Source organism: Indicator indicator, chromosome 21 (assembly GCF_027791375.1).
Source record: "Indicator indicator isolate 239-I01 chromosome 21, UM_Iind_1.1, whole genome shotgun sequence".
NCBI classification, from domain to species: Eukaryota; Metazoa; Chordata; class Aves; order Piciformes; family Indicatoridae; genus Indicator; species Indicator indicator.
In genome coordinates, this window is record NC_072030.1 from 18,714,539 (window position 1) to 18,726,906 (window position 12,368).

At 64.8% G+C, this 12,368-nt stretch overlaps 1 protein-coding gene across 1 annotated transcript; it reads left to right on the forward strand.

The window, feature by feature from the left end:
• The first annotated feature begins 961 nt into the window (after nt 1–961).
• TNKS1BP1 (tankyrase 1 binding protein 1) lies at nt 962–10,173 on the forward strand. Its single transcript, XM_054390451.1, has 11 exons — nt 962–1,037; nt 1,188–1,824; nt 2,501–2,573; nt 3,298–4,466; nt 4,680–7,301; nt 7,813–8,131; nt 8,302–8,434; nt 8,688–8,827; nt 9,004–9,170; nt 9,735–9,799; nt 10,008–10,173. The coding sequence occupies exons 1-10, from the start codon at nt 962–964 to the stop codon at nt 9,793–9,795; spliced, it is 5,397 nt and encodes a 1,798-aa protein (XP_054246426.1). The 3' UTR covers nt 9,796–9,799; nt 10,008–10,173.
• The last annotated feature ends 2,195 nt before the right edge of the window (nt 10,174–12,368 follow it).

Sequence of the window (12,368 nt, forward strand, 5' to 3'; positions counted from 1 at the left end):
ATGAGGCTGCTGTGGGGAAGGTGAGTGGGGCACCACATTACCCCTGCGGTGGGGCTGGGGGGTCAGAGGGGTGCTCCTCGTTCCAGGACAGTCCCGGGGAGGCTGTCCGGGGGTCAACATGGTGCTCCTGGCCCTATACGGGCTGGTCAGAGGGGGTGCTTCTAGTCCCAGGGGGGTCGGGAGGGGCTGATCGAGAGATCAGGGCAGTGTTCCCGGCCCCGGGGGGGCTCAGGAGCTGGTCAGGGGCGCTTCCGGCCCCAGGGGAGGGCTGATCGGGGCACAGGAGGAGTGCTCCTAGTCCCACGTGGGACAGGCAGGGCGAGTTGGGGGGGTCAGAGGGCTGCTGCCGGCCCCAGAGGGGTCAGGGGGCTCTGGCACACCCCGTGAGTCTCGGGGCGATGGCTCATGACACAGAACTAGCATGGTGTGGGGTCTTGGTGAGGGCTTGGCACTGGCAAACCAGTGCTGGCATGAAGGGGGCTGATGAGGTTACTGGGGCAAGCTGGGGGCTGGCCCGGTGCTGGGAGCATTGGCACAGATTGGTTGGGGCTCTTGGATAGGTTCACAGAGCTGGAGAAAGAGGAACCATGTGGAATCTGGGGGCTGCTGGCAGGCAGGGGTCAGGGGTGCCAATGGGCATTGGCTCTAGGAGTGGTACAGGCAGAGGGGTTTGGGATCACCCTGCCATGCCCAATTGCTGCAGGTGAGCCAGGAACCGTGTACAAAGGGTGGGACCAGGGCTAGGAGGACTGGCAGTGCGATAGGGGCTGGCACATGTTTGGTGCTGGCACAGGTAGACTTGATGGTTTGGCACACAGCTGGCAGGTCAGGACTGTGGCACTGGGGTGGCTGCTGGGTCCCCTCAGAACTAGGGCAAAGTGATGCCCCCCAAAATGTTTCTCCCCTTCCTCTCTCTACAGGAGCTGACCCTGCACTGTATCTGCCCAATTCCAGCTTTGACATGGCCTCACAGCCGCAGCCTCTGCACCCGGCTATGCCTGCGGGCACCGGGCTGGTGCCTGGCAGCCCTGAGAAAGGTCTGTCCCCACCGGGTGCAGGGCTTTCTGGTCTGTTCTGTGCTGGGGAAGCACCCATGGGGGTGTCAGGCTGGTGCCTGGGGTCTGTTCTGGCCCTGGTGTGGCTGTGGTGCCCATCTCACCTGGTGTTTCTCCTCTCCTTTCCTGCAGGCACCTCTCGGCCCAAGCCCCCCGTCCGGCCCAAGCCCCGTGTGCTGCCCAAGCCAGCTGTGCCAGCCAAACCCTCCATGCCTGTGCCGGGGCCACGGCACCCCTGCCCGGAGCTGCCTTCAGCCGAGAAGATTAACCGCCTAGCTGGGCCCCAGCCCTATGGGGGGCACAGCGCTGGGGGACCCCTCCGGCGCCCCTCCTTCACCATCAAGTCACCTGAGACCCACAACGGGAAGGGGCTCACGCTCCCTCCGGCCACAGCCACAGAGGACCTGGCCCCAGCCCCTGTTGAGCAGCTGCCCCCCACTCCACCATCCTCCTCCCGCAAGGGCCTGGCTTCCTTCAAGGTGACGCCGGTGCCAGTGGCCACCAAGCCTGAGCGGTTTCCTGGCACCACGGTGGAGGAGATTCTGGCCAAGATGGACAGCAGGGAGGGTCCGGGGAACCCTGACCGAGCCAGGCTCTCACCCTTCTGCTCCAACCCCTCCCCTCGCTTCGGTTCCAAGACCTTCACCGCCTTCCACAGATGTGCCAGTGGGGAGGCGGATGGAGCCCCCTCTGGAGCCCCCCAGACACCCCAGCATGTGGCAGGCGAGCCGGGCACGGCGGGGAACGGCTGCTTGGTCACCGAGACAAGGTGAGGGGCTGGGGCTGGTCCAGGGTGGGGCCCGGTGACACTGCTGGGGTGTCACTGGGACAGGGATAACGGACCTGAGGGCACGGGGCCGGTGTCCCGCCCACAGCCACCGTGGGCAGGCCAGTGCCGTGCCGGGCGGGTTGCTCAGACCGCAGGAACGGATGTCTCGGCCCAGGAGCCGCCTCCAGGCCGGGAACCAGCCAGCTGTGCCACTCTGGGGCCTCCCTGGGACTGGAATAATGGCCAAGGGGGCACCACCCCGGGCAGCTTTTCCCTTTTTTCCAGCTTCACTGGTTTTCCTCCTGCTGGGCTGTGCCAGGGCAGCAGCTGGCTTTGTGGCACTCCTAGCTGTAGGACAACCTGGGCACAAGCCAGCTGCAAGAGCTCGGTCTGTGGGGAGGCAGGCAGGGGCTGTTTGAAACCCGAGTGTGGGAAACTTGCTCCCCAGAGGCACGAACCTTCCGGAAAGGGACTTGGGAACGGTTCCCCCCTCCCTGCCACAGCCCAAACCTCGCTGGGGCTTGGTGTTGCGTTTGGGTTTGGCAGCTGCCGAAAGGCCTGGCCCGACTCCATCCTGTGGCCAGGGCGGGTAGTATGGGGGCGGGGAGCGAGTGGAGGCGTGTCAGGGAGCTCAAACCATTTCAATCCACCCTCCTCGCCCCTTTCTCTCCGGCAGCGGCTCCCCCCGAGCCGGCCCGAGCTGTTCCGGGGACTCCCGTGGACACTGGAGGCTGCCGTCCCCCCCTGACGTGAGTCCTCGCCTCGCCCTCCCGTGTCGCGGCTGCTCTGCTGCTGGGCTCTCTCCTTCGGGGCTCTCCTGTCTCTGCGGGGCTCCCTCTCTGCGGGGTGCGTCTCTCTGCCTTCTCCTTGTGGTGCCAGGTGCCCCCTGCACTGAGTGCCCAGGCTCGGGGCCAGGCTCTTCTGGAGGGGGTGGCATGTGCCAGCGCTGGTGCCGAGGTGTGGGCAGGGTGCAGCCGTGAGTCACCAGCTGAGGTTTGGTGACCTGGCAGGTATGTGGCAGGACGGGCCCCTCCGGGCTCCCTGCCAGCCTCTCACCCTGTGCTCGGGGCAATGTCACTGCGGGGACAGCCTGCCCAGCTCACCCCAGCAAGGAGCACTGTCCCCAGGTACCCTGGGGTGGCACTGGCAAGGGGGCATCCAGCCCTGTGGTTGGGCCTGCCTGAGGGGTATTTACTTCCTCCTGCTTCATTTCTTCCTCTCCATCTGTCTCTGGAGGATTAGGGCTCAAGGGGAACATCAGTGGGAGGCTTCAGGGTGAAGGTAATGGGGCCAGGGGTCCCCCAAGTCTGAGTCATCCAGGAACAAGTCTGGTGCTGGCAGGAGCATGGGCACCTCCTGCCTCAGGTGTGGGGCAGGGAGGGGGGCCTGGAGAGAGGAGCTGTGATTTGGGGTGGGTGACCCCCCAGGAGGCTGCTCTCAAGTGATATGACCACCCCCTGGCTCTCTCCACAGCTCTCTGCTCTCCAACCAGGCACCTTCGGACCCCCTGGCTCCCCACGTCCCCCTGCCGTCTTGACCCCAGACCCTGCCCCGGGAGCTCCTTTCCAGCCTGCCAAGATCTCCACCTCAGCCCCTGGCTCTCCCAGTGCCCCCCCAGAGCTCCTGCCCCCTGGCTCCCCAACCTTTGCCCCCAGCTCCCCAGAATCCCCAGCTCAGCCCCCAGCCCCAGGCGCCCCCTCCTCCACAGCCGGACCCCAGCTAGGCACATCTCGCTCCCCTGGCTCCCCCCACATTCCTGGGGAGGGCTCCCCCAGCCCCCCCAGCACCCCCAAGCTGCCCCCCAGAGCCACCTGTCCCCCTGGCTCCCCCGAAGCTGCCACTCAGTACCCGGCCCCCAGCAGCCCCCCGCTGGCTAAAGCCTCTTGTCCCCCAGGCTCCCCAGAGGGACCTGGTGACTCCTTGGTGTCCTTCCAGCCCCGTGAGGAGTCGGTGTCCCCTCTCCAGGACCCGGGGCTCCGGCGCTCCTCGGAGGACGTGCTGCAGCCGCCCTCGGCAGGGCAGGGGCTGGGCACCCTGGGGGGCTCGCTGACCGCCCTGCCCCGGCCCAGGGACCTGCTGCCAGAGCCCTCCCTGGGCAGTGAGTCTGCCTGGAGCCTTTCCCAGTCCTTCGAGTGGACCTTCCCCTCCTGGGGGGCTCGGCTGCCGGTGTCCCCCCCACAGTCCCCCATCCCAGAGGTGTCTGGCTCAGGGTCTCCCGGGGGGCAGAAGGACGCAGCCCCCAGCTCCCCCTGCTCCCCGGGGGACAGTGGCTCTGAGGGGGCTCCATGCCCGGGGGGTCCTGTGGCCCAGCGAGAGGCTGAGGGCTCAGCAGAGGAGGATGAAGGGGACACGGAGCAGGGTGGCACTGAGCTCCACTTCCCGCTCTGTGTGGCAGAGCCTGACCAGGACCCAGCTGAGCCCCGAGCTCAGCCTGGCCTCCCCATCGCAGCCACCACCCTGGATCAGGCCTCACCAGATCCAGCCCCCACGGAAGACTCAGCCTCACCTTGGGCACTGGCGGACACCTGCCCAGTGAGCCTGCAGGGCCCCGGTGGGCCGTGCCACACCGAGGGCCCCCCAAAGGACCACGATGGCCAAGCTGACCCAGGCTGGCTGACAGAGCTGCTGGCATCACCCCGGGCACATGTTGCAGGACACAGCCCTGCTCACACAGAGGGCTCAGAGGTAAGGGAGTGCAGGTGGCTCTGCCATGCTGGGGCTGCCCAGGACATGGTATTGGTGTGGTGCTGGGCTCCTTGCTGTGGGGCACTGGGGCAGGGCGTGTTGGGGTGGATGGATGGGGTCTGGGGGGGATGGGTGGGGGACTGTGGCCCCTTGTGACCCCTCTCTCTGTGTCACTCCCTCCCCCAGGACCTGCTGGGCTGGTCACGGAAGGACCTGTGCAGCGAATTTGGCATTGGCAGAGCTCACCACCCTGGCACCTTTGACTGGGGCCAGGAGGCTGCCGCCAGAGAGAGAGACTGGCCTGGAGAGACAGATCAGGACCAGGAGTTTGGGACTAAAACAAGCTGGGACAGCCCTGGCAGCAGCAGGGACAGGGACCAGCTGGCCAGGCCCTTCAGCAGTGCCAGGAATGGCTGGCACAGTGGGTATGGGACAGAGCTGGCAGGGGAGGCAAGGCTGGGCTGCAGCCACTGGCCCCCATCCCATGGTGTGGGGCAGAGCTGCCCACGGGACCCAGACCTCAGCTCTGGCAAAGCTGAGTGGGGCACAGGCTATGGCTTGGGCAGCAGGGAGGAGATTGGTGCCAGTCATGTAGACTGGGGCAGCAGCCACAGCATGGGGCACAGGCAGCAGCAGGATAGGCAGCCCAGCTGGGCTGGCAGCTATCACCCCAGGTGCCCCCAGAGCCAGGACAGAGACACCACCACTGCCTGGCCTGCTGAGTATGGCACTGGTGGCACAGAAATGAAGGACAAGGAGCAAACCCCAGACTGGGCCAGTAAATACAGCAGCAGGGATGCCAAGGGCAAGGATTTGACACTGGGCTGGGCTGGCAGATCCAGCACTGGGGATACTGGGAGCCTGGAGCAGGAATTGAGTCCCAGCAGAACAGGCTGGGACAGGCAGTACAGCAGCAGGGACATGGAGAGCCAGGACCAGGAGTTCAGCCCCAACCGCCCAGCCCAAGCCAGCACTCACGGCGCCAGAGACACAGAGACCTGGGACAGGGACTTCAACCCCAGCAGATCAACCTGGGGTGATGGGTGCAGCACCAGGGATGTGGAGACCCAGGACAAGGATGTGGGGAGCCAGGACCAAGAGCTCAGCCCCAGACAAGCAGCTTGGATTGGTGAGCCCAGCACCAGGGACATGGAGAGCCTGCACCAGGAGTTCAGCCCCAGCCAACCAGCCTGGGATGACAAATACAACACCAGGGACATGGAAACCCAGGACAGGGACTTGGAGACCTGGGACAGGGAGCTCAAACCCAGCAGAGCCGCCTGGGATGATGAGCACAGCACCAGGCATGTGGAGAACCAGGACCAGAAGTTCAGCCCCAGCAGACCAGCTGAGGCCAGCAAGTGCCCCAGCTGGGGCAGCAGATTCAGCCCCAGCAAATCGCCATGGGGTGACAGATGCAGCACCAGGGACATGGAGGCCCAGGAAAGGGACATGGAGACTCAGGACCATGAGTTCAGCCCCAGCAGACTGGCTGAGGCCAGCGAGCACAGCACCAGGGACATGGAGAGCAGGGATGGGGAGTCCAAGCCCAGCAGCCTGGTATGGAGTGACAAATGTGGCATCAGGGAGATGGAGAGCCAGGACCAGGAGTCCAAACGCAGCAGGTCAGCCTTGGATGGCCAATACAGCACCACAAATGTGGAGACCTGGGACACAGAGATCAGGCCTGGCCAACTGGCCTGGGATAGTGAGGGCAGCAGCAGAGAGATGGAGAGCCAGGACAGAGAGTTTAGCCCCAGCAGACCAGCCTGGAGTGACAGATGTGGCACAGGGGTCATGGAGAGCCAGGACAGGGACATGGAGAGCCAAGACCAGGAGTTCAGCCCCAACAGACCAGCCAAAGCCAGCGAGCACAGCACTGAAGACATGGAAACCTGGGACAGGGAGTTCGGCCCCAGCAGGTCACATTTGGGTGACAGATGCAGCACCAGGGACCTGGACAGTCAGAACAGGGACATGGAGACCTGGGACAGCAGATTCAGACCTAGCAGATCATCCTGGGATGACAGATGCAGCAGCAGGGACGTGGAGACCTGGGACAGGGAGTTCAGCCCCAGCAGGTCAGCCTTGGGTGATGGATGCAGCACCAGGGACATGGAGAGCCAGGACAGAGAGTTCAGCCCCAGCAGGCTGCCCCATGCCAGCAGGCCCAGCTCTGTGGTCACTGAGGAGGGAGAGGCAGAGCCTGGCCCCAGCCAGCTGAGCTGGGCTGGTGGCGGTGGTGTTAGCCAGGCCGAGCTGGGCCAGGCCTTTGGTGCCAGGAGGGACTCGCTGGGCAGCCATGTCCTGGATCCCATGGTGCAGGAGCCCAGCTGGGACAGTGCCTGTGGGCAGGAGCACGATGCCACCAAAAGCAGAGACTGGGCTGAAGAGCTGGGAGAAGTCCAGTGCCACAACCAGTTTGGTGCCATGATGGAGCAGGTGCTAGGTTCCTCTGGTGGTGGCTCCATGGCCTGGTCTGGTGGAATGGGGTCTGGGGGCCGGCAGGAACCCCTGGAAGACTGGCATGGGGACCTCTCATTTGGCACCAGCCAGGACCTCTCCTTCAGCAGCCCCCTGGGCACCAGTGAGGTCAGGCCAGGCCAGGCCTCAGGTGAAGGCCTGGGCAGCGATGCCAGGCTGGAGAAGCTGGGCTGGAGCATGGAGCTGCAGGATGCCGAGGCCAAGCGCCAGGAGTGGGCAAACGCCTTCAGTGCTCGCTGTGCTGCACGGAGCCAGGAGCTCAGCTGTGGGGAGCAGAGCCCAGGAGCTGCCACCAGCACAGGGCACAGGTAAGGAGGGTGCTGGCAGGGGGAGCACAACCCCTGGGAGAGACCTGTCCCCTAGGGTGGGGACTTGCATGCTGTGGGCCCTGTGCTGGCATCCAGCTGTGCCTCTCCTCGGCAGACACAGGCTGCCAGGGCTCCTTGTCCCCAACCTCCATGTCTGCCCCTCTGACAACCAAGCTGCATCTGGAGCTTCCTGGGGGTGTCACTTTGATGGGGAGAGCTGTGAGCCAAAGTTTGGAGCGTGCTGGTGTTCCCTTAGTCCCCCAAAACTGGCAGAATCAGCCTCACCAGGAAGTAGGGATCCTGATTTCAGCTTTGAGAAGGCTTTCCAGAAGTGCCACCCCTTGGTGGGACATCCTGGGAGAGAGGGGAGAGTCCTGGACACCCAGAAGCAGCGTTTGGCTCCCCTGCCCCATGCCTCAGTTTGTCCCAGGGCGGTTGGGGCAGGGCAGGACCTGGGGGGCAGCTGGAGCTGGAGGAACTGGGAGGGGTCTCCTCTTGTCTCTCCAAACAGAACCATCCTTCTCCTGGACCCCAGCCCACCAAGGGACGATGCCCTGATTGCTCTCCAAGCCACAAAGCCTCCCCAGAGTGAACCACCCAGCCCAACTGAGGAGCAGAGGGATCCCCCAGAGCCTCCACTGAGCACCAGAGCCTCCCCTCCAGGGCTGGGGGCTGCCAGTGGGGCCCAGCTGGACACAGAGAGTGAAGGACCCCCCTTGGACCACCCTGATGGGGAGAGAGCACCCAGTCAGGGGGAGAAGAGGCTCTCCATGAGCACCTCCCAGCCCGAGACACCTCTGGAGCTCCCTGGGCAGTTCACCTTCCTGGAGGTGAGTGGGGAGGGGGCAGCTTCCAGCCTGCTGGCATGGCTCCGAGGGGCCTGTCTGGGGGCCCTGCTCCCACCCTGTGGAGAGGATCTCTACCCAAGGGAAATGCTGCAAATTCAGGGCTCCCCAGTGCCCCCCATTGCTGTCCCTGAGCTGCCCCTATGCCCTGGCAGGACACGGAGGTGCTGGACAGCAGCATGTACCGCAGCAAGGCCAGCCTGGGCCGCAAGCGCCCGCACCGGGCACCTGCCCTGCGCCCTGCTGCCAGCGCCGAGGGGGACGCCTGGATCTTCAGGGACTCCACTGGTGAGGGCATGGCATGGGCACTGGGAGGGGGTCGGGGGACTGTGGGAGGGAATGGGGACCTTGGGGGAGGAACAGAGGCCACAGCAGAGGGTTGGGGACCTTGGGAGGGGGACACAGACCATGGGATAGGGATGGGACCGTGGCAGGGGGACAGGGACCTTGGGAGAGCGTTGGGACCATGGGAGGGGGACGGTGGCTGCCTGTCCTTGCAGAGGTGTCTCATCGTGGCACCATCCCCACGTTGCCCCCACAGAGCCCCGTGCCCCCCACCCAGCAGCGTCGGACGAGGATGAGGAGGTGCCAGAGGAACCCAAGAGCCGCCGGGTGCGGCCGTCCCCGGGCAAGGGGGTGAAGGTGCCACTGTTCCCCGGGCTCAGCACAGCTGCACTCAAGGTAGGGATGCTGGAAGGGACTGGGCACCTTGGGGGGCTTCACCTGGGGAGGGGAAACTGGGGCAGGTTGGGGCTTGGAGGGTGGCAGAAGGTGGGCAGGGATGGGGGAAGGCAGTGGGAGGACTGGGGGGAACCTGGGCACCGTGTGCCCACCTGACCTTGCTGCCTTACGCTCAGGCCAAGCTGAGAGGCCGCAACCGCTCTGCTGAGGAGGGGGCAGTGCCAGGGGACAGCAAGGGACCCCCTGCCAAGGACCCCCATGTGCAACGCTCCAAGTCCTGCAAGCTCCCTGGCCTGAGTGGGAAGCCCCCGGCGCTGCCCCCCAAGCCTGAGAAGTCCTCAGGGTGAGTGTGGGTGGTCTGGGACCCTCCTGGGCAGGGAACCAGGGAGTGGGAGGTGCATGGTGAGTTTGGGGGTAACTGAGGGGGGTGCTGCAGTGTGAGGAGGTGATGGCAGTGCCCCCCTGACGGTGGGTTTCCCAGGAATGTGGGGGGTTAAGGTGCTTTGGGGGTGTGGAGGGTGCTTGAGGGATTCTGGGGGGGCTCCAGGCCAGGGTTTTAGGTGCTGGTGGTGGCAAGAGCCTGGACCAGGTCCTGGCTGGTTGGTGGGGGGAGGTCTTTGTTGAACCTGTTGCCTGAACATCTGTGGTGTGCCACCCCTCAGAGAGCTTGGGATGGGCCCTGAAGGCCCTGGCTGGTGACAGTTCCTTGCCTGCCCTTCCTTTCCTTGCCTGCCCCCCACTTCCCTGCCTGCATTCCCCCTCCCTGCCTGCCTGAACCCCCTGGGGAGCAGCAAGTGGCCAGGACCCCCCTTGGCTGTGCCCCAGGGGGTTGGTCTGCATCTGGGGGTCACTCTGTGTCCCAGGCATGTTCTGGGGGCCTCAAGCTGATGCTGTGTGACCCCAATAGGTCTGAGGCATCTCCCCCTCACTGGCTGCAGGCACTGAAGCTGAAGAAGAAGAAACCTTGATGAGGTGAGTGTGCAGCTGGGGCACACAGGGGTTGTGCCCTTGGGGGCTGGCAGGGATTGTCTGTTCAGGGGGGTGGCTGGGGTGGCCCTGTCTGTCCCCAGCTCCCTGCAGCAGCACCCCACCTCCTGCTGGCTCCATCTGGGCCCCTCTGGGGCTGGGTCTCCCCCAGGGCTGAGTCCTTACCCTCCCCTCCCCACTGTGTCTCTTCCAGGCTGATGTGCCCGAGGCTGTCACCACTGTCCCCAGGTCAGGCCTGGGGTTCCCCCTCCACACATCTATGCACTTTGTACGATGCTCGCAGGGTCCCATCCCACTCCCCCCTCCCCACTTTTCTCCCTACCTCGGCCCCTGGGCCACCCTCCCATGCCCCTCCCCTCCCGCAGTGTCCCCTCAGTCCCTGTCCCTGGGGCTGGGGGTGGGCACCAGCCCCCTTGCTCCCCTGCCCTTGCCCCCCTCCCAGCCGGAGCAGCAGCATCTCAGGATGTTGGTGCCACTTCCACAGGACAATAAACTCTGATGTTGGTTCTGGGGGGTGTGGCTCTTCTCTCGCCCCCTCCCTGGGTGGCCCTGAGGGGCTGGGGGGACGCTGGCATGGAAAGTGCCACCAGGAGGAGCTCCAGCTCTGCCTGCAGCTCGGGGTGCCGCCAGCTTGGCTTGCTGGGGCACCCATGGGTGCTGCCTGGGTGGGAGGGGGCTGGAAATACCCCTCCCAGGGCAGTGGGCACAGACATGGGCACCTTTCCACACACAGAGCCCTTTACAGGATCCCCCTGCTGGCACCCACCAACCCCATGCCCCTGGTTCTGTGCCTGGGCCCTGTGCACCCACCTGTGTGTACCTGTACCTCCTTTCTCCCCAGCACCCCTCTGCAGAAACACCTACGGGCACCTGTGCCAGCTCCCCCCCACGTGTGCCCACTCTGGCACCAGACATGCTTCTGGCCCTTTCTGCCCACCCAGCTGCCCGTCTCCTGGGTGCAGGAGTCACCCCAAGCAGGAGCAGGGACAGATGCCACCTAGCCCCACCCTTCTGCCCCTGGTGAAGGGGCATTGCCATGGTGCCAACCCTCCCTCCTCCCTTGGCTCTTGGCTGAGCTGTGAGTGGACCTGCCATGGCAGCTGCTCTGTGGGCATCTTGCCCCGGGGGCCAGGACCACCCTGGCTGTTTCTCCTGGCAGAGCCTGCTGGAAAAGGGCATGGGAGGGAGGGGTCACAGCCCCTGGCCCCACACAGCCCCCTGCAGAGCCCCATGCTCCCCCTGGTGCCCCCCCTCCCTGTGCCCTGCCCACACTCCCCACCGCCTCTCAGATAACAGAGCTCCTTATCAGCCCAGTGCTGATACCACTGCTGCTCTTCCCATGCTTCCAGACCCTTTGCCCACCCCTGTCCCTCACCCACTAGCCCAGGTGGGGCTCCAGCTGGCTTTGTTTGCCAGCCCAGAGCCAGGGGCTTCACCGGTACCATGATGGCACCCGGGCCAGGAAGGACTAGGCACCCTGCAGACCCCTGGCATCCCCAGGGGCTTCCCAGTGGGGCTGGAGGGGTTTTGACCTGCTCTGTGCCACCAACGGGGCACAGGAGCAGCTGGCATGGTTGGGCTCTCCTGCTGCAGCTGCTCGTTGAGGCCATGGCTCCGTTGGCTTTTGTCAGTTCCCTGGGTTTTATCCCATTTTTGAGCTCCAGCTCTCCATCAGGCTGGGCCCTCCTCATATGGCTCTGGCTGTTCCCCAGTTATTGATCATTATTGGTGCCAGGTTTGATCAGGTTTTAGCGTCAGTTCCTTGCAGGCAGGGGCCCCTCAGCTGCAGGCACCTTTGCACCAGTGCCCCTCATCTCCACTGCCTGAGACCCAGGCTGCTCTCCCAGGAACAGGCTTTGGGTCCCTTTGGGTGCCTAGTTTGGTGGTTGCTGTGCCCACTCTCTGTCCCCCTCCCCCCCGCTGCTCCCCGGCCCACTCCCATTTCCCTGCTCCTCTCCCTTGGTTGTTGTAGCCTTGGAGACCCCTTCGAGCTCACCTCTCTGTACCCGCCACCGGTGTAAGCCTCCTCACATCTTCGCACCACTTGCCCCGGGCTAAAGAGTCCCAATGCACCAGCGGGGGGGCGCCAGCTGTGGTACTCCCAGCTTCAGTTCCCTCCCTGCCAGCGCTTAGTTCTGCTCTCACCGTCTCCACAACCCCCTCCTCATTATTTCCCTCTTCCAACAGCGAAGATCTTCTCCAGCCTGTGCCCAGCCCAAGCCCCCCTGCTTCTCTGGGACCCCCTGCCCTGGGACGTCTCAGATCTTTTGCCAAACACCAGCTTCTCCCAGAGCTTTTCCCCAGTGGTGGTGAGAGCTCAGCCCCACTGCCGGGGGATCTCTTCAGCCCCGCTGCCTCCTACCCCTGCCCCCAACCCAGGGTTTAATTTTTGGGGCGATTTCTCTCTTTGGGCTCTGCTGCTGCTGCCTTCCGCTCCTTTGCGGGCAAGGAGCCATCACAGAGCAGCGAGCGAGGTCTCCCCCGCATCGCTTAGGGTTCCTTAGCAGAAGGTGCCTTAACATGATCATTTTTTGGGTTGGGGAGGGGGATCCCG